The sequence below is a fragment of the Cynocephalus volans genome, chromosome 18, assembly GCF_027409185.1.
Source record: "Cynocephalus volans isolate mCynVol1 chromosome 18, mCynVol1.pri, whole genome shotgun sequence".
Taxonomy (NCBI): Eukaryota; Metazoa; Chordata; class Mammalia; order Dermoptera; family Cynocephalidae; genus Cynocephalus; species Cynocephalus volans.
The window spans coordinates 15,715,950-15,738,027 of record NC_084477.1 but is presented as its reverse complement, the minus strand read 5'-3'; the positions used below and the strand labels follow the sequence as shown (position 1 = coordinate 15,738,027).

At 44.9% G+C, this 22,078-nt stretch overlaps 1 protein-coding gene across 1 annotated transcript in view; it reads right to left on the bottom strand.

Annotated features, from left to right (window-relative positions):
• The window catches only part of PCNX2 (pecanex 2), a 237,885-nt gene that overhangs the window by 178,680 nt on the left and 37,127 nt on the right, over positions 1–22,078 (bottom strand). The window contains exons 9-12 of the mRNA XM_063082913.1: positions 21,818–21,953; positions 8,870–9,015; positions 1,939–2,092; positions 1,808–1,840 (exon numbers count right to left, since the gene is read on the bottom strand). Coding sequence (XP_062938983.1) covers positions 1,808–1,840; positions 1,939–2,092; positions 8,870–9,015; positions 21,818–21,953 — 469 coding nt within the window. The remainder of the gene's footprint in view (positions 1–1,807; positions 1,841–1,938; positions 2,093–8,869; positions 9,016–21,817; positions 21,954–22,078) is intronic.

The following is a 22,078-nucleotide window of genomic DNA, read 5'->3' as shown; positions in this document are numbered from 1 at the left end:
GCAGAGAAAAGGGAGCCCTCTACACTGCTGATGGGAACGTAAACTAGTACAGCCACTATTGAAAGCACGATGGAGTTTCTTGAAAAAATAAAAACAGAACTACCACGAGATCCAGCAAGCCCACTGCTGGGTGTACATCCCAAAGGCTGTAAAATCCGTATGTTGAAGAGACACCTGCACTCCCATGTTCACTGCAGCTCTATTCACAATGGCAAGAGATGGAATCAAACTAAGCGTCCGTCAGCAGATGAATGAATGAAGAAAATATAGTATATTCAAGGGTGCTTCAAAAAGTCCGTGGAAAGAGTCATACTATCTTTTAATTCTATTTTTCCACGAACGTTTTGAAGTACCCTCATAGGCAGAATCTAAAAAAGTCGACCTCATCGAAGCAGAGAGTAGAATGGTGGTTGCCAGGAGAAGGGGAGCGGTGGACGGGGGACGCGGGAGCGGCTGGCGAAAGGCCACGATAGTTAATGTACTTGAAAATTATAGCTGATAATCACATGCTTGAAAATTGCTGAGTAGACTTTCAATGTTCTCACCAGCAAAAGATAAGTATGGGAGGTGATGGGTATGTTGATTAGACTGATTTATTCACTTCACCATGTATACATACATCAAAACATCACACTGTACCCCATAAATATATATGATAAATTAAAAAAAATAAGAATAATGATTCATACCCACCTATCTGACATGACTAACAGTAATAGCTTACATTTATTGAGCAATCTCTATGTGCCAGGACTACTGTAAGCACATTCCATGGATTATTCCATCCCTGTAGGCACTTTTATTAGCCTATGTACACATAGGGAAACTGAGGCAGAGAGAGGGCCAGTATCTTGGTCAGTTTTAAACATTCAAGTGGTGGGATCAGGAAACAGGCGAGAGGCTGACTGCAGAGTCTGCAGTCTCCCCACCCGGCAGCTCGGTCTTTCCTGACATGGACCCGGCAGGATAGGAAAGACCTCCACGCACTCTCTGCCCCCACCCCGTACACTCCCCGCTGCGACCCACACCTTGCTCTCAGATCTAGTTGGAACAGGCTGAACAGAAGCGACTCCATTTTGTTAAACTTCTAAGTTAAAGGATTTTTCTTACTCGTGTAACCTGAACTGCATAGTTTGCAGCTGGACATTAGAATACCATGATGCTTGTTCACGTCATGCTGGAACATAAAGACTTTTGCTCACATTGTACACAGCGTAATTGTAGAAGAAATAATTAAGCCAGGTGGCCACTCTTTACTAGCTTACTAACTAGATCTTTTTGAGTTTAACAGGAACTGAGTCTGTGACTTGACTTCAGGGTGGATGGTCACTGTGAATCAGCTCCCAGCTGAGAAGTTCTTTGATGCTTATTTGCAATTTTATGATTACGCCTGCACGTCCCTGCTTAGATCACCATGAATCATCCCTCTACCACCAGTCCCTGTAAAAACCTTTGGCAAGTCTGGGAAAAGCGGAGCTGGTCTTTGAGACACAAGTCCACCATCTCCCCGGGCTGCCAGCCTCCTGATTAAAGGCCACCTTTCCTTACACCAACACCTGTCTCTCAATTATCAGCCATTGAGCAGGCAAGCAAATGGACCTTTGGAGTTTTGGTAACATAGCCAGAACTTGGCCATGGTGCATGCATATTTCTATTTTCATATTCAATACGTAGATATAGATACAGGTACAGATACAGATGTGGATGTAAACACAGATTTTGTCTTTTCAGTGGATTCCGGCCTTTCCTTCCCTGTCTTCAACACAGGCAGACCAGACAAGGCACTTCCCTGCGTTTCGAGACTTACGTGTATGGGCGAGGCGGGGTCAGGCTGGACGCTCTGGAACACAAATCAGAAGTGTCTGTGTCATCACCTCATGATCTCAAGGCTACAATAGTGAGAGCACACGTTACTGCTAAGGAAGGGACGGGTCTTGCCTTTAGCAGGGAGTACTGGCAGCTGGCCATGACCAGGCAGAACAGGAGTACCCACATGTCCTTGCAAAAGCCTCGGCTCAGGGTCAGGAACCCGAGCAGGGAAACCAGGACAATGAGCAGAGTCGCCAGCACGTTCTCCTTGACGTCTTCAGTTCTGGGCAAAACAAAGGAGACAGAAGGTGAGCGTGTCCGTTCCTAAACAGAGAGCACCTGCACGCAGTTAAAGAGAAGGCAACGGCGGCAGCAGATGCTCAGCAAGGCTTTACACTTGCTGGCAAGATTTTAAGGTTTCTTTCTTTCCCCATTCCTGTATTTCATAAACAAAAACCCATATTTTAACCCCAGATTTCTGTTATTGAAACAAATGAAACAGAATCCCATTGGATCTCCTTGGCCAGTAAACTGGGTTTACTGGGAAAAGGCGGCTACGATTCCATCCACAACCATGAAAGGTGTTTCAGATAAAGAGCTTCGCTGGCTCCTTTTAATGGAAGGGTTGGGGAGGGTGGTGCATTAACACCTGGCAGAGCAGGAAATCGTTTCCAGATGTGCTCTCTGGAGCTGGAGTTGCTGCCCAGTTGCAGACACAGGGAGAGCTCCGGCTGGAGAGCCAGGGGGACACTGCACCCTCCCCATAGTGTGGGGGGCTGGGCTGGCTGTGTCACCACCACGCGGTCTCCGTGGGTGATGGTGGGATTCCATAGGAGGTGTAGGCCAGAAAAGTGAGCTCATCTGGAGGGCAAGTGTCAGCAGGTGGGGATGCAGAGGGCCAGGGCAGGGAGTTTTGGAATACTGAGAGGAAGGGGCCAAAGGTCGGGATCACGGAACCTAGGCAGGACAGGGGGGCAGTAGAGGACAGGAGGACGTCCATGGGTCAGCGTGGTGGAGACGAGTGGGGAACACTGAGGGGCATATGAAGGGTGAGAGGGACCCAGACAACGACTTCAGAGGTGGGGACTTCTGCGGGGTGGGATATGAGAGGCTGAAAGGGAGTAAGGCCTGGACCTCAAGGTCAGGGGATGACACGCCCGGGAGCGTAGGAGGGTCATTCACTAGAACTCTGTGCATACTTCCTGTGTCACCAGTTTTTGCTCATATATGTGTTGGTCTCACCCACTAAATTGTGACTTTTTTTTGACAGAGATAATTGGCTATTTCGTGCCTGGCATGCAGGCACTCATGAATTTTTTTTTTTTTTAAAATTAATAGACTTTCTTTTTTAGAGATGTTTTCAATTCACAGCAAAACTGAGGGAAAAGTACAGAGTCCCCACATACCCCCTTCCCCAGACATCCACGTGCAGCCTCCACCACCATCAATGTCCTATACCCGAGGGGCACATCTGTCACAACTGATGAACCTGCATGGACACGTCATTGTCACCTGGAGTCACGGCTTACATCAGGGTTCACTGTTGGTGCTGGACTTTCTGGGGGTTGCACAAATGTGTAATGAAAGTATCTACCACTATAGGATCATACAGAGTAGTCTCGTTGCCCTAAAAATCCTCAGTGCTCCACCTGTTCTACTTCTCTCCGCCCAACCCCTGAGGGCCACTGATCTGTTCAGTGTCTCTATAGTTCCGCCCGTTCCAGAATGTCCTATAGTTGGAATTGTACAGCGTGCAGCCTTTGCAGAATGGCTTTTTCACTTAGTAATATCATTTAAGGTTCCTTGGCGTCTTTTTGTGCTTTGATAGCTCATTTCTTTTTATTCCTTATAATATTTCACTGTATAGACAGTTTATTTAATTCATTTACCTATTGAAGGACTTCTCGGTTGCTTCCAAGTTTTGGAAATTATGAGGAAAGCTGCTATAAACATTTGCGTGCAGGCTTTTGTGTGGACATAAATTTCCAACTCATTTGCGTCAGTATCAGGGAGCGTGATTGCTAGGTTGTGTGGTGAGAACACTCGTGTGTTTAGTTTTGTGAGAAGCTGCGGAACCGTCTTCCAAAGTAGCTGTACTATTCTGCTTTCTCACCAGTGATTAATGAGAGCTCCTGTCATTCCACATCCTCACCTGAATCTGGGGATGTCAGTGCTTGAGTGCTGGCCATTTAATAGGTGCAGGGTGGTATCTCGCTGTTGCTTTAATTTGCAATTCCGTGATGATGTATGATGCTATCTTTTCATACGCTTATTGGCCACCTGTATATCTTCGTTGGTGAGGTGTTCAGGTTTTTGCCTATTTTTAGTCCGGGGGCATTTTTTGTTTTTTTGATTTTTTTTTGCGGCTGCCCAATAGAGGGAACTGAACCATTGACCTTGGTGTTACAAGGCCGCATGCTAGCCACCTGAGCTAACTGGCCAGCCCTTGCCTATTTTTCAATTGGGCTGTTCATTTTCTTGCTGTTAGGGTGTAAGTACTTGTATATTTTGGATAACAGTCCCTTTGTCAGATATATCTTTTGCAAATATTCTCTTCCAGTGTGCAGGATATTTTTTAATGAATGAATAAATGGGCAGAAAAGAACCCAAATCTGATGCTGACACTTGATGCCTCAACAGCTAAAGAAAACGAGAAAGAGATAACTAAGAAGAAAAGTTTTAATGAGACATACAATCAAGTGCATGAATCATTTGGTAGGGACTTATTACGTATGGTTATAGACAGACAGATAGATAGATGGACGGATAGATAAAGATCTCAGACATAGAAAGACAAGTCAAGTTTGGAGCTGACCTGCTGAGGGGCTTGGCCTTGGACTTGACCCTCCCAGAGATGGAGAACGGGAGCAGCAGCCAGGAGACGGAAAACAGTGACTGAGTTGGCTGCATTAGCATTTAGCTGACATATGACAGAATAATAGAAGCAAGGTGGAAAAATAACATGGAAATGTGTAGAAACGTCAAGTATTCAGATATCATGATGCTCAATAGAAAATTTTTTTAAAAACCACTTTTTTCTATTGAGGGGGAGAATAAAGCTTGTAAAAAGTATCTTCCCACAGATTCTCTTCCCCCAAGACTCCATCGCTTGCCCCAGCCCCATCACTACCTGCGCTCAGTCTCTCCTATACCCACATTTAAATATTGGGCTAAAAAGGTGACTCCCTAGACAAAGAGTGGCATGGTTAAGGCTGTGCTTTCAGAAGGCTTATCTTGCAGGGGTCTGCAAGATGCATGGGAAGGGAAGGAGCCCAGAGCAAGGCAGAATGACACCTCTGATGTGGGCCCAGAGGCAGCGTAGCTGGGGAGTCAGAAGAGACCCTCGACCTTAAGACACGATTCAGAACGAGGCAGAAAGGACCTGTGCTCGTGAGCAAATGGATTATGCACAACAAAGGATTCACTGAAAAACTAAAGATAATTCCAAGATTTCCATCCGGGGGGAGAAAAGCTGCAGCAGAATCCATGGCAGCAACTGGGAAGGGAGCCAGTTTGCCAAGGGAAGCAAACTCATTCCTTCCTTCGTGCAAGGAAAGTGCTGGGTGCTGCTCTGGCTGCTTGGGATTTGCCAGTGGACAAAATCGTGGGGCTTCCTTTCTAGCGTGTGGTGCCAAAAAGTATTAAAAAAAAGAATTAAGGGTATCATGTAATATGTGAGGATGGTATGTACCACAGAAAAAGGAAGAGAGCAGGTGAGAGAAAGGTGAGGGGCTGGCCACACGGGGATATGGGAGGACACTCCAGGAAGACGGGAGTGCAGGTGCACAGGTCTGCAGGCTGGAGCAGAGCGTGGCATGTGGAAGAACAGAAGGGCCAGCGCGGGCGGAGGGGGCCTGCAACGGTAGCGGGGGACGAGTGGCTGGATCACCCGGCCCGTGGGCACTGAGAGCAGTTCGACTTTCACTCTGAGCGGAAGGGCGAGCTTCTGCAGGGTGGTCAGCAGAGCAGAGACATTTAAAAGGTGCACTCCGTTGTGTTAATAGTGTACAGGGAGAATGGGCAGAAGAAGGGAAGATGCCAGCGCAGTGACGCCGAGGAGAGATGAGATGATGGCTCAGCGCAGGGTGGTCACATCAGAGGTGGAATGATGCAGTGGAGGCGTCTGGAAGGAACGGCAGACACGACTTCCTACGAGAGATTGAATGCGGGTGTGGAAGGAAAGAAGCCTCATGGATGACTGCAGGATGTTTAACCTGAGAAACTGGAGGGATGGGGGTGTCACTGCTGTGATGGGGAAGACCCCAGGGGGAGCTTACTTGCGGGAGGTCGAGATAAGGAGCTCAGCTTTGGACTATGGTCATGAGATGTCCCCTTGAGATAGAAATACAAGACTACAGTTCAGAAGATGGGTCCAAGTTGGAGATGTAAATCTGAGAGTCACTGGCATATCGACCGTATTTAAAGCCACCAGACTGAATACAATCACCAAAGAGAAGAGGGAAGGTAGAGGAGGAAAAGGGCCTAGGGCAGTGCAGTACCCGGCGCCACCAACAGGAAGAGGCAGAGGGACCCGAAAGCCACCCTTCCTGTGAAGGAGCCACCCGACCTGCAAGGCAGAAGGAAAACCAAGGGAGAGCGGAGCTGTCAAAGCTGCAAGTGAACCCATGAGGAAGGACGGGGTCAAGGTGAGCGGGAGCAGGGCAGGTTCAGTGGAGCACTGGGGACAGGGAGCTTGACTAAGACAAGGAGAAGATGGGAGAAGAGGAGCTGGAAACAAGCACAGGAGACACTTCCAGGAGCTTTGCTGCAAAAGGGAGCAGAGAACAGGGCCAGCAGCAGGTGAGAGTGTGGGATCAAGAGGACATGTAAGGACGGGAGCTACAAGAGCACATTCTCGCGACAACTGTGATGACGAGTTCAGTTTGAGGAGCATGAATGATTTCCTCTCTGCTTGCCATGGGGTCAGCTCCTCTTCTGACTTTATATCTCAGCCTGCATGCTTCCTCCTCAGGAAAGCCTTTCCCAGCCACCAGTCAGTGTCCCTCATCCCCCGGGCTCCTGTGTCTCGGCTGTCACGTGTTTCCACCATGGCACCTATGACAGTGGCATGCAAGCTCCAGCAGGACTGGACATCACTCTGTGCCCAGTGCCCAGTACAGAGCCCAGCATGGGGAGCTGCTTGGGTAAGTACTGGTTGAATGAATGCGTAAAATGTTGAAACAAAGCAGATGAACGGCTTATTTTTGCTGCTGACCCAGAACACTGGATAACACCGAGGTGTGCTGCAGGAACGGTAGTCGTGGAATAGGAAGTAAGAGAAAATAAACAAGGAGAACACGGCAAATTGAAAACCAGCTGAGCAGGATGCACAGAGAACTGAAGACACAGGGAAGGCTGCAAGTAGGAGCCACGAGCCACTGTTCAGAGACTGAGGATGCATTTTTAAGGAAGAACAGCCCAAACCCGAGTCACGTTGACAAATGTCAGGCAGAAGACTTTAACCCATGGGAGTTTATAGCAGTGATCAGCTCGGCTATCGTGCATGCCAGGTCTGAATTTTAGTGTCTGCATTTGACCCCTGATTTTATTTATTTATTTTTCCTCTTTCTGGGTTCTGGGCCACATTTCAGGTAATCGTTAGCATAATAATAACAACAATGATTAATATTTAAGGAACTCTTTGTATGAACTAAATTGATGTAATTGTCACAGCCTCCCTGTGAATTGGCTATCCCCATTTAACAGATAGGAAACTGAGGCACAGAGAGGTTTCACAGCCATCCTAACATCACAGGACTAATAAGTAGTGGGGACTAGATTTGATTTCCAGGGGCCGACTCCGGAGCCCAGGGGCTCCCCACACCAGCTGAGGGGCTACGGGTAAGGGACTGGGGCCGACTCTAGGTGAGCCTAAGCACAAAATTTAAAAATCCATTATGACTTGCAAGAAAGGTGATTAAAATCGAAAACCTATAAACTTTTAAAAAACTGCAGAAATCTTCCTTATCCTCCTTTTTAAGACCTCAGTTGGATTTTCAGTTAATTTTTTGATTCCAAGTAGATTTTAAAATAAGAAACATGGAAGTCCACAGAAATATTTGTTTTAACAGAAAACACAAAATTCAAAAACTTGCCTCACCTAACGGAATGCATTATCTTGGATTATTAGTTAAATATTAAATGTTCCTCTTAAGTGTATGTCCATAGTGTTGTTAGAAAAACCATCATAATTCCATTCCCTGACTCGTGGGTCCTGAAATTTACTCTTGTAATTTTGCATGACGATCGTTTCTGCATGTGTGATCACACCATATAATATGTCACCACAACAAGTAGTCTCTGGGGGACCAAGACAACAAGGCAGGTAACCAGTCTCCCCACCCACCACCCACGCTGGCACTGAACTATGAAACAGCACTTGCTTAGCACAGCATTAGCAGCAGCATCTCGAATTTTCAAAACCGTCTAATCAGAACTACCCTGTCCTTGAAGATCATAATACTGTCCTTTGCACATCTTGAGGCAGGGAAGTCCCCCACCCAGCCCCAGGTCCATCACGCCTTAACCAACCTCCCCTTTACCCTGTCCCCTGCCAGTAACCACATCTCCAGCCCCCACAGCATTTTATCTCGACAGGTAACGGTGAGACAGGTGAGTCAGAGGGAAAGGGTTTAAAGGAAAGATTAACGTTCAAGTTAAAATCAGAATCCAATTGTCTAGGGAAGAGGTGAAAATCAACCCATTTCACTTTCCCTGTTCTCCCCACGCCCACATCCAGTCAGGCCAGGCCCTGTGCTACAGACAGAGCCTCAAGCTTTCCGGTAGAAATGAGCCAAGACATGAGCAGGCCAAGCGCAGTACTGTCCCCAAAGCTAACCTCAAATCCAAACCATGTCACCCAGTTCTCATACCTGCCATTGTAACTGCTAAATTATAATTATTTAAGTTGTCAGGGTCTTACTGCTTAGACCTCAGGATCGCCACAAAGCAGGGGTGCAGTCTGAAAACCTCAGCGTGGGGCCACTTTCTGCTCAGAAGCATGCACACATGCTCCGTACGCCCCCCACGTGTCGTTCCGAGTGCACGCTCCGCAGCTTACCGATCAAGTAACTCCAGCAAGGTAAGTCGATCGTACCAGACTTTAATCCACTTGCCGGGGAAAATGATAAATTTGTAAAACTCGTCTTGATTAAACTTCCCTTGTGTTGAAGAACGTGATGAGTCTTCCAGATCCTGACTCACATGCTTTTTAGACACCAAAAGAAACAACAGAGAGAGGCTTTCACGTTGGCTCGCTATTGTCACAGATGTACATCGTAATTTAAAAATACAAAAAAGCAGATGTGCAAAGTCTGAAATGTAAACCAACATATTTCATTTAAAATGGATTCTCTAAAAAAAAAGATAATGATCAACGAAAATGCTCTTTTATAAACGTACATCAACTCTATTACAATGCACCATTAAAATTATGCTATTCATCACGTTAAAACAACACTGTTCGTTAAGGTCAAGAAACCACCATAAAAATAACACTTATGAAAACTCCTAAATGACTTAGTTTTTGAAAAGTGTGTTATTTAACGTAATGTTGAGATAAATATGCAAATATCTAGGTCACTGAAATATTTACTGAGAAAAATCTGAACCGATAAAACTGAAACGTGAAGAAATTTAGACCCAGATTTTAAAAGTTTCAAGCCCAAATTCGTCTCTGACTAGCTCTATTCCAGTGGGAAAGAATTCAATTTTGAAAAAAAAAAATTTAATCTTCATGGATTTGTTACTCAAATGCTTAATGAGGGATGCTGGTGAGCTTAGCACAAGGTTGAGAACAGAAATGTACAGAAGAATACAGCAGACAGAATGGACTAAAAGCCAGACGGGGCCTGGCACTGGCACACTGGCAGAAAGCCGGGCTCCATGCCCGAGCAGCAGAGGGGACACAGACCTCGGCAGGGTGAAGCCAAAGGAATCTGCAGGAGGACAAACACAGGGGCGGAGAGGAGGAAAGAAACAATCAAAACTTACCTCTTCTGGCACTGGATACCCATATTTAAAATGCAAGTGATTAAAGCAACCCGATATGATGGCATTCGCAGAGACGATGCTTGCCATTTTTAATATCAATTAATACTGACCTCACTTATTATCAGTGAGGAACAAAAGGTCCCGTGTTGCTAAATTTCCCAGAAAACTAACGATTACTCTTTAAACAGAATGTATTTAATATTGACCTCTGTTAGGACCATCTTCCAAAAACGTGTGACTCCACATCCTGGCGCTCTTAAATACCATCTACAGGATGCACCTAAGTACCCTCTTGCTAAGTCAGGTTCATGTGCACTCAGAGTTCACACTGCACTACAAATCACTGAAAGCCCCAAGGACTCTGAAGGGCTTAGGGTATTTTTCTCTACATTAAATTATACTAGGGATCATGCTTTTTAAAATGTGTGTGTGTGTGTGTGTGTGTGTGTGTGTGTGTGTATATATATATATAGTATTAAATATTGAACAGAGGCAAATACATATTTTTAAATGTGTGTAAGGTATAAGGAAAAACAATTCGATGCATATCTATATGGTATCACCCAGTACAAGAAAAAAAAAAATTATTGGTAAGTGCTGGAGTCCCCCAGGGTTCCTACCCCAAGCTCATTCACGCCCCCCTCCTCAGGGTTAGCCACTGTCCTGATTTTATTATTTCCTCTCATTTCTTCTGTTTTACTTTGCTTATATCCAAAACTTCTACATTGTTCAGTTCTGTATAGTTTTGAACTTCACAGATATGGAATCACAGCATACGTATCCTTTTGCACCTACTTTTTATTTTTCAGTTTTTTTGCATCAACATTATGTTCCTGAGACTGATCCAGGTGGTGTTTGGTGGCTGTAACATCCATTTTATCTGTTATATAATATTCCACTATGGTATATTCCAATATACCACGATTTACTTCTCCATTTTACTACTGAACACTCAGGGGTTTTTTTTTGTGGGTTTTTTCCCCAATTATTTTGCTGCTATCAACATTCTTGGACATGTCTCCCAGTACAAATGTGCAAGTAATTCTTTAGAACATACTCCTGGGAATGGAATTGTTAGGAATGTCAATGTTCAACTTTACAAGGAAACAAACCGGCTTTTCTAAGAAACACACAATTTACCAGTAGTGGAATTGCTGGGTACAGAAATGCTCGATTAACCAGATGACACTGCAACGTTTTCTAAAGTGGTGCTACCAGTCTACATTCCCACCAACAGCATATAAGTGCCATACCGTTACATGTCCTCATCAACATGTGACAGTGTCAGGAGGTTTTTAATTTTTGTTAATCAGGTAAGTATAAAGTGGTATTTTGGTTTTATTCCAATTTGCATTTCTCTCATTTTGAATAAAGCTGAGCATCTTGGCCCATTTTTATTTTTTCTTCATGAAATCATTTGCCCATTTCTCTGTTGGGCTACTTGTTTTTCTATGATTAGTTTCTAAGTCTGTTATGTGTATTTGCACGTATATATGTATATGTAAGCATGTGCATATGTCTATCTGTGCACGTGTGTATATATACACACACATATAGAGGGTACTTCAAAAAGTTTGTGGAGAGAATTAAAAGACCATACCAACCTTCCCCAGGAACTTTCTGAAGTAACCTTGTATATAGGATCGAGACCTTTATTTATGATACGTCTTACAGACGTTTCCCAGTGTATGAGTGTCTTTCACTTTCCTTATGGTGTTATTGATAAATAGAACTTCTTAAGTGAAATATAACTTATCCGTCTTTTCCTATAAAGTGCAAAGTTATTGCACATTTTGTACCTTGTTTACAAAATCCCGTCATGTCCCGCAGTTGTAAGAATATCTGATTACATGATCATTCTTAAAATTGTATAGTTTTGCCTTTCTCATGTAAGTCTAGCAGGAATTCATTTTTGCATACAGTGGGAGATAAGGGCCAGTTTCCTTGTCCTAAAGAAAGCCGCTTTCCCAGTTCCATTTATTACAATGTCCATCTTTTCCTCGCTGGTTTACCAGCCACCACTGCCTGTACCTGCGTGTTATCGCAGCTTTCACGCTCTCTATTATTTCCTGCTACCTCATTCTGTCCTCGCCTCCTTCTGCAATTCAGATGAGCGTGCCAATCCCTCTTCTGTCCATGATTCTCCTCTCCCTGTCACAGGATCCTCTTTGTCCCCCTTTCTCTCTTGGGCTACCTCTAAATAACTTCTTCAGATCTAACCTCCGACGTACCAGTTCTCTGCTCACGTGTCCAATTTCCTGGCTTTATTTTCATTACTATATTTTCATTTCTAGTATTTGGTGCTTTTTCAGATCTGTTTGGTCATTGTACGGTCTTTTGCTTATAACTTATATTTCCAGCCCCTTCTTTTCTTTTTTTGTACATATTAAACATCCTAAATCCATATTCTGAGTCTGATCACAACAATTTCTAAATTCAGTGAGGATCTCTTCCTGCCATCTGTGGACCTTGTCAGCTCTTATTTCCAGTGGCATGTTTTCTTGTATATTTTATAACTTTTCATTGCATTATATTTTCCTTGGATCTCTGCGTGAATTCTTTGAGTGCTATATTAAAGCTCTGTTCTTCCAGAATGAAATTCATTTTGCTAGGCACCTGGATGCACTGCCAACCTGGTGCCACTGTAAAATGAACTCCCTGTTTGATGCATCTGGACGGTCCATGTGGTGTGAATTAGGCTGCAAAGCCACAGGGAGGTTCTGCTGTGGTTTTGGAGTCAGGACAGTTTTCTGCCCGCTTCGCACAACACCGAGGTTTGAGTCAGGCCATTCTGTGCGCTCCCCTCAGTGCAGGTGGTGGTGACAGAGTGTGTTTAGTTCCTCCTAACAGCGGCATCCCAGGTTCAGTGAGGAAGATCCCATGAGATGCCCACCTGTGCCTTGTCTCCTGTTCTCTGTGCACGGAGGCTGTTAAACCAAAGCTCCCCCCAAAACAAAAAATAAACCAAAGCTCCCACCATCTCCTCCTTCACAGTGTGGCCACTGCTTGTCACTTTTTGCTTCACCCATAAGCCTCCTCCAGATGCCCCAGCCCCTGCACACCTATTTCTAACCTGCATGTATTTTTAATCATGGTACAAAAAGTAAATAACGTAAAAGTTACCATTTCAGCCATTTTTAAGTGTAAAATTCGGTAGCATTAACTATATTCACATTGTTGTGCCACGTGAACTTTGTCATCCTGCAAAACAAACTCCGTACTCACTAACACCAACTCCTCATCCCTGCCCCCAGCCCCCAGCCCCCACCATTCTACTTTCTGTCCATGAATTTGACTCCTTTAGTATCTGTTCTTTTGTGACTGGCTTTTCCCACTGAGCATAATGTCCTCAAGTCCATCCACATTGCAGCATGTGTCAGAATTTCCTTCCTCCTTAAGGCTGAGCAATATTCCAGTGTGTGGATGCACCACATTTTGCTTATCTGTTCAACTGGTGACGGACACTTGGGCTGCGTCCACCTTTTGGCTGTTGTGAGTAATGCTGTTATGAACACGTGTGAACAGAAATCCCCTCGAGCTCCTGCTATGAACATGGGTATACAGATACCTCCTTGAGATCTTGCTTTTAACCCTTCTGGATATACATGAGTATACCCAGAAGTGGAATGGTTGGGTCATTCGAATCTGGATTTCTGTGTGCTTGCTTTTGTCCTGAATTTTTGCAAAATGCATTCAACCTAGGCTCTGCCTTCCTGCAGGCTGACAAATGCAAGACACAGGAGACTGGAGAGAAGGGCAAAGATGAGAACGGGGTACGGGCAGGGGGGAGCAGTGTGGAAGCGGTGCCGTCCTGTAAAGGCCTCCCACAATTCTCTCTGGTTATGAAGCAGAAGGTCACATGTGGGAAACTGCTTGACCCTTTTCCTAATTCTGGAGAGGTCACTGACGTCCAAGTGCCTGGCACACGGGCAGGGGTACAGCGGCCTCGTTAGAGACCGCGCAGAGCTCTCCAAGAAAGCAGATTCTACCATCTCGCCATTCCCAGATGCTTATTCACTGACTCAGCTTATGGAGCATGGAGTTATCCCAAAGATAAAATATTAACAGCAAAGGCATTAGAAGGGAAGGTCGATCCATCATGAAAGCAATGCACAGGATGGCTGGACAGGATAGTGAACAGGAAGTTGAGATTGTCAGTGCCTCTGTGTCTACAATTCTCTTCCAACTCAACACAGCTTTCTGGAAACTGGCTGGTGCCACATAAGCTGGAACAGCTTCTTTCTTTAATGATGATGAACCTGTGGTTGATAGTAAACGTTCCTCCAAAAGAGACCCTCTTTCTTGATGTCCATGGACAAAGAGTGAAGAGACAGGTGCACAGGTGCCTGCAGTTCACTGAATCCATGAGTGACATGTATGCAGGTCAGGTAGGCAATGGCCAAGATGACAGCTTTCTTCCAAACAGTAAGAGAAAGACCTCCTTAAGTTGAGGTTTAATATTACACCCTTAGCTGTTAAGAAAGGTCAGTATAAAAAAAATTACATGAAGACTACGTCTACATCTTTTGTATAACTCATTAAAGATTCCAGCATACCATGCTATTTATCACTGCTTAAATGAGAATCCTTGTTTAAAACGGCATCTTGGAATGTAATGGAAAGAAAAAATTATTTCACTTTTTTTAGGAGAAAAAAAGGTTCATAGAATTTTGATTTCTGCCATAGATACCAGGGAAGCTCAGAGCTAAATGTTTTAGTGAATTACAGCAATTACTCTTAGCCTGTTTTCAGGTACAAAATTCAAATTCAAATCCAAATTTTTCTCATCATTTTAGCATCATGCATTTATTCACTCATCTAACAAAATACTTATTGGACAGATTATCTAAGCCAGATACTATTTGTAATAGATGCTGAAAATAGAAAGGATAATAGGAGAGTTGCTATGTTACAGGGGCTCAGAAATATCTAGGACTAGACAAGCAAACTGGCCAATCATGGCCAATCACTGGCCAAGCACAGCGACGCACACACCTATGAACACACCTACATATAAATCTGTTTTCATCCCTCTAGAGAGAGACATGAGCCGTGGGATGTGTGGGATCGGGGTCCCTGGGGAGGGTGTCAAGTGGAGACATCTAGGGCAGAGCCCCTGCAGAACATCAGCCATTACAGGGCCGGCAGAGATGAGGACCCACAGAGGGACCGAGAAGGAGTTTCATTTCATGGAATCATTTCATTTCATTTATCTTTGGCTGTAAGTGGCCTAAATAAGGAAAAAATGAATGCATGGACAAACTGACACACACACAAAAAAAAGCTATTTCTGTCTCTGATTCGTCAAAGCATTGCCAAAGAACAACCCTGTCACAATGCCAGGAAGTGGGGCTTCTGAGAAGGAGATTGGGAGAAGTGGGGATAGGGCGCAGCGGAGCTTGGGTTCTCTGTAAGAGACAAGACGACCTCCATGGCTCACGCTGTCCATGTGCAACTGCTCACAGCGTCACACCCAGGGTGGGCTGACTGAACGTGAACGAACAGGAACAACTTAAATTGTGATCGGTACGTGCTGGTTAAGAAGGTGGTGAAGCATACAGTACATTTTAGAAATATTTGGGAGAGAATCTTCAAAAATCTAAGAATCTAAAAAGCTACTCTCTTCCCAGCTACCTCAAAAATCTGCTGTTCAAATTAATGCTGCCTTCACCATCAGCACCAAGGAGCATGCCAAAAACATCACCTCCATGTGGGTGGCCCAGCACAGCCACCACAATAGCCACGGCTGCTGCAAAAGTGGCTAGACGCCACAACCACCACACAGATGGTTCACTGCCACTGCAGTGCATTGACACAAGGAGAGTCACCAGCAGAGACCAAAGAAAAGAAGAGGACGTCTCTCTTCACAAAGCCCGTTCCAGAGTGACAGAAGAAGCATCTGCTCTATGATAATATTGGGGGACCTGAACACATCTCTCAGCATTGGACAGATCATCTAGGCAACAAATCAACAGAGTAACCATTACTCTTTCAGAAGGAGAGAAGAGATCTAGGGTTATCAGAGGTGGGAGGTGGGAGGGAGAGGGGGATGGGGAGAAGTTGGACAAGGGGCATAAAGAGTACAATTTGTAACAATATATATACTAGCAATATTGATTTGATCAACATGTGTCAACATTGAATCCCAAAAATATGTATAATCAATTATGACTCGATAAAAATAAATAAATAAATATAAATAAACAAATAAAAACAAATAAATGGCTTATTCTTCCCGCCCCCTTTTCTGTCTTTTTCTTTACTCTTAAATCTTACCTTCTTACTTATTATGTTTTATCATTCCCTTGAATATATTGAAAATATAGGGTTTTATTGACATGGGTGTTATATAGGTAGTAAAATAGACTAGTACCATTACAATCAGAATTGCAATAGAAAATTAATTCATGTATATCCCTGATTCAGCCTGCAACAGATTGCTTCGAGTTCTTATTAGCCTATAAAAACTTTCTATTAAGAACAATGCTGTTTTTTTTCTCTTGAGTTTGCTTACAATCTTTTGATTGTACAGTGTACTTCCAAACTTGCTGTAAAATTGCCTATTTAATTAATTGACTAGTCTTTGAAGTACATTACATCAATAAAATTTGAATGTCTTAAAAAAAAATAAATTAATGCTGCCTTCGAGAGTTCAGGATAACCAGTAAGAATTCTGATGATATTGATTCCTACCAATGACGAAAGTCATAATTTCGCCATATATGAGGGTACCTCAAAGAGTTCATGGGAGGATTTGTATTATCTTTTAATTCCTCCAGGAACTTTTTGAGATACCTCCATATCTGCTCTAACCCTTAGAAGCTCACAGTAACTCTTCCAGGGAGGTGTTGTTATCTTCATTTAAAATATGAGAAACTGAGGCCCTGAGAGTCAGGTCGCCTGCCCGGGACCCACGCTGGGAAGAGGGCTGCTGGCAGCTGACGCCTGGATGCTTCCAGCAATCTCACTTAAGAGAACCCGGGGCGATCCACCCGGCCGGTGACGCTCACCTGTAAGGTGAAAGCCACCGTCACGGCACAACAGAGTTCAAGAGACGATACATATGGATCCCACCGTGAGAGGAAAAGGTCCAGTCACACATTTGAAAGGGAAACCAGATAATGGACATCGGCAACAATGGGATGAGGAATAACAGATTGTGAACACTGTTATTTCAAACAAATTTGAAGTCAGATTTGTCACTTCGTTTATTTGGTTTTGTTTATTTTTAGTGCTGCATCCAAACCCATGACCTTGGTGTTGTAAGGCTGGGCTCTAACCAACTGAGCTAACCGGCCAGCCCCTAGATGTGTAACTTTGAGGATAAACTGTATCTAATTAAAAACTAAACGACACACGGGGGCCTGTTAGTGGGAAGAGAGCAGGTGACCAGCTCTACAGAACCTCCTGACGTTAGAACAGGCACCCATGGGTTTAAATTGTAGGGCTCCTTTCTGGGGGGTCTTAAAAATAATTAAAGGTTCTCAAAAGGGCTGTACAGGTTTTACGGGAAAGGGCAGGAGGAAGGGGGAAGTCCTCGAAGAGGGAAGGGCACATGGCACGAGCAGCAGCCCGGGGCACCGCGTGCGACTCCCCACAGCCATCAAGTCCAGTGCTGGGCAGGTGGAGCCGGCAGGGGCTCTGCTCGGTGTCAGAGGGGGCTCAGGAGAAATCTCAGCAGAGGCTGCCGAGGAGGATAGGAGAACTGGAGACCCCAGCAGGGACCAAAGGACACGGGGAAGGAACACTGAGTCAGGACCCTCTGCACTGCAGATGTCACACCCGAGGTGGAGTGTCACCTAACCCCAGGATTTCCCGTAAAAGTGAGATGATACCAAAGTGTGAGAGTAACTGGCACAGCCCCGATCCCACGCCAGTGCTCAGAACAGCAGTGCAGGTGGGATATGAATTATAGCTACAGGTGAGCAGCATTCTGAAGGACAGAACGTAAAAAACAGGGGCAGGATGATCCAATTTTGACAGTGGATCTGTTTAGCAGCCAGAAGTCATGACAAATCATGTAGATTCCAAACACATTTTTTAAAATGAACTTCTGAACAGGATAAATAATGAGTATGCAAATGCCCATTTTTCTTTTTAAAGTCTCGATATACCTTCAAATAAATGAATACATACGACGAAAAATAAACCTGTTAAGGTATTTTAATGGCTGTCTCCTCTCTTCCATCTTTACAATTATTTCAACTGTTTCATCTGTTAGTGAACGTCAATACTCGTATGAATTCTCATTATTAACTCCTCGGTGGTAGTAAATTGTGACGTAGTTACTACCTTTAGATTAACCTGGAATGACAGACGGCCAGGCCCAGCGTGCTGCCCATCTTCTCAGCAATTCTGACCAGCTTAGGACCGATGAACTGCGTGGCTGTCTTGTTATCTCTAATAGTAGTAATAGTGATAACGTCTCTTACATAGACTTACACAGAGCTCTAGAGTTTACAAAGGACTTTCACATACAGAACCGTGTCATTTTCTAGTGTGAGACCATATCCAGGCGAGGGTAAATGCAAGCAGAGGGTGCTGGGGCTCTCAGACCCAGGGCTGCTTTGAGTTGACCGGGCGGCCTCTCAGCCAGCCTTGCAGTAAAGAAGGTGTCTATTTATTTATTTATTTATTTAGCCTTTCTTTTTGATTGAAACAGAATTGATGATATATATTTGTGGGGTACACATTTGAATGCCAATACATGTGTACGATCAGTGGTGATCAGATCAGGATAATTAGTACACTTATGTTTACAAAATGTAATCAGGTCTTTGTGACACCTGACTAATTTCTCACTAACCCCCTCCCCCTCTGCCTTTCTCGCCTCTAACGACACCACAGTTCTGTTCTCTCTCTTTTTTTTTTTTTGGAAAGTTCAATGTATTATTGTGATTGTTTCTTTCCTTCTTTCCTTCTTTCTTTCTTAAGATGTTTCAATGTGATAACCCAAGTAGTGGCCCATATAACATAAGAAAACAATGTAAGATTTTAAAAGTCATAGTAATGAGTCTGTGGAATAGACCCCGTGAGGTTAGAAGCACAGGATGGGTAAACTGAGGCAAAGAGAAGTACCAGTTTACAGAGTGGATTCACGCGACATTGTGATTGATAATATTCAATGCCTCTGAATGCCAATCTCAAGTTCAGGGGCAGATTCCACCAGTTCCAACTGTGCCCCAAGCTTTGCCCGTCCCCTTGTGCTCGGGAGCTAGGCTCTGATGGAAAAGGACCTCCTCCACGCCTGTGCGCGTTGTAGAAAGAAGGTGACCGGGCCCCACGCCCCTGGGAGCTCCCCTTGCAGGGCCCCTTTGTTGCACGCACATACATGTTACTTGTGCCAGGAAGAATTTCAGACAAGTCCTTTCTCCAACACTGGCTCCACTCCTGGCCACCCACCCACTGGAGCCTATAGAACTGTGTGCTTTGCTGGAATGAGAGCCCTACTTCCTGCTTCTTTTTGCTAGACTTCTCTAGGAAGTAGCTCCTCCTGCTGCCAGGCCTGCACCTGCAGGCTCCAGGAATGCCACGTGCACCTGCTCCACCTACCTCCAGACTCTACTCCACATCTCATCTCGGGGGAGGCATCACCTCACTGAGGAAGCTGCCCTGATCCCCTGTTTCCTGGCCTGGGGCTCTGTCTACATTCCATAACACTGGAGTCCATCCCGATCATAACCTCTGTCACATAGAGTTGACCTGGCTGACTCGTCCTTAAACGTCCTGACGGCAGGGACTGAGTCTTTCCACCTCTGTACACCCAGCTCCTAGCACAGGGCTGAAGACACAGTCAGCCTGCCCTGAGTATTTGTTGGAAAATGAGCAGGAAATCAACTTAATTCTTATTTTGTGGCCAAAACCTAACTCCCTGGTGATATCAATTAAATTTAGAAAACTAAAATAGAACTAAAAGGTTTTTTTCTACTCTAAGTCCTTTGTAAATAAATATTTATACAGCACCTAAACAGGAAACTGGATAGCAACCTTCCTCTTTTCCTCTACGTCCATATATAGTAAAACTTAAAAATGTTTTAATTTGACTTATAGTTAAGAAAGTTACAAAGGTTGAAGTTTATCGGTGGCTTTGGTTAAGCAGTGAACAATGAAACACTACAGGTGAATTTAACTCTTTATACATCATCAACATTATCCTGCCATGTACAGTATTTCCAATGTAAATTAAGAAGCGGTGTGACTGTGTCTGACTTATTCTTGAAATACTGGCTTATTTTGAGTTTCTGCTCTAACCGGGATGATTTTGCAAATATTAAATCAGTGGATTTGCACCTTTGATAACCCAAAGTTCCTGGTTTCCCTGGAACTCTGTCACTTACAGAATCAATGGCGTTCACATCTTCCCAAACCATCTTGACGTTTTAACTGAACCTTCTTGAAGGTTAAACACTAATGTTCAGGTGGCCGGTGGGGGGGAGGGGGGCAGCAGGTTACTGGCTCTTCCCCAGGCCTGTGTCAGGGATAACTCAGGTTTCTCAGAGAAAGCCCACATTCTGCAGGGCCCCCATGTTCTAGGGCCATGTTGAGAACCACCCTGGCCGCTGAGGTCGGGGCTGGGCAGAGCTCACAGGGCGTGGGGGGTGGAGACCCAGCTGGGGTCACCTTGGAGGTGAACCCAGAGATGCAAGTGGAGAGAAGAGGGTCTGGGAGTACAGGGTCCTCAGAGGGGGCAAGTGGCAGGGTCTCTGGTGGCCACTGGGAAGCAGACGCAGCCCACCCCCCCATAGGCACATGCAGCCACTGGTGACCAGCCTGGCATGAGGCTTCCAAGTGGATGCTTGGCCCGCTCCCACCTCCACTTCTGCCTGTGGGTTTAGGAATGCTGCCCCCTGCACCCAGTGGCCCTGGGAAGGAGGAGATGGGGGTGAGCCTGAAAAATGAAAGGAAAAATGTAATCCTAGGATTAAGTGAACTGAACACTTGTTCCCACAGAAGCTCCTGAGCCTAAAAAGGCTGAGTCACCCTGAACTGGCCCTTTCACGTCAAATGCTCCTTTCCTGCCCCACCCACCAGGACAGCAGGAACGAGGGCTCCGGGGCCAGGTGTGGTCAGCGAGATGGTAAGCCCACGTGGTTTCTGCACATCTCAGCAGCAGTGTGTAAATTCCAATCCCCTATGTTATCCAGCAACTTTTGGAAAAATTTGGTTAAGCGATCATAGAAATGAATATAAAACTATATTGTTTTTTGAAAGGGGAAGTTCTCTAGAAGGAATGGAAACATTGGCAGGAAGAAGGTAAACCCAGAAACAAAGAAACTTCACACTGACTGAACGTTATCCCACGCACAACCCTCTTCCTTCCACCAGTGCCCACGGAAGCCCACCTTTCCGCAAGGTCTAACCCTGTGTCCTTTCTTCTAGGAGCCTATCTTCCTCCCCGCCTCCAAACTGCCCGCGCAGAATCTGCAGCTCCGACTTCGTGTCTGGTGAAGTCACCCTTGCATGTTGTCCTTGGCTTTGAATCCTGGCTCTGCCTTCCCAGATTCTCATTAATGTTTGACCAGGTGAGGGAAGGATGTTAATAAGGTATCTCTCAGTATTTTCAGCCCCTTGATGATAATGTCACTTGCCCCAGAATAGCTTCTCTTCAAGTCAAACATTTAAGAATCTTTGGGCGCTTAATATACAAGGCCATAATAAATTAATTTCTTAAAGAAACATATTTTCTAAGCCACAGAGAAGAAAAGCAACCTAACCCAGTGAGCTCTAGTGGGATTCCTGCATTCTGGCAGCCAGAGAACAATGTGGTTATATCCCTAATGTGTCTGGAAAAGCAGCAAGACAGTAGCAGTGTTGTTAATATCAACCAAAGGTCACCTGCTGCCTAAATGGTTTCTTCTGTGCATTCAGTAGACTACCACACGGTGAATGATGTATCTCCAACCCAGTGATGCAAAATTCGGGGCAAGACCTGAATAATTCTGACAGCTAATCTAACCTGTTGTAAGATCTCCTGCTTGTAGAACATCCACAAATAGCAATTCTGGAACGTACGTACCCGAGGGGTTTCTGCCTGGGCCCTCCGAGCCACCATGAGGAGTAGCTGTTGCTGCAGAGCACTGACCACTGGGTCCCCAGAAGACGGATCTTGACTCTCAGAAGTTGTGGTGCTGGAAGAGCTGACCTGTATCTCCCTGAGGATGGGAAAAACAAAAGCTTTGGTGACCTGGACATACTAGAAATCACCTATTTGTCATACACAAACACAAGGGCACTGGAGATGCCCAATGTAGGCAGGGGATGAGCCTTTACAACCTTA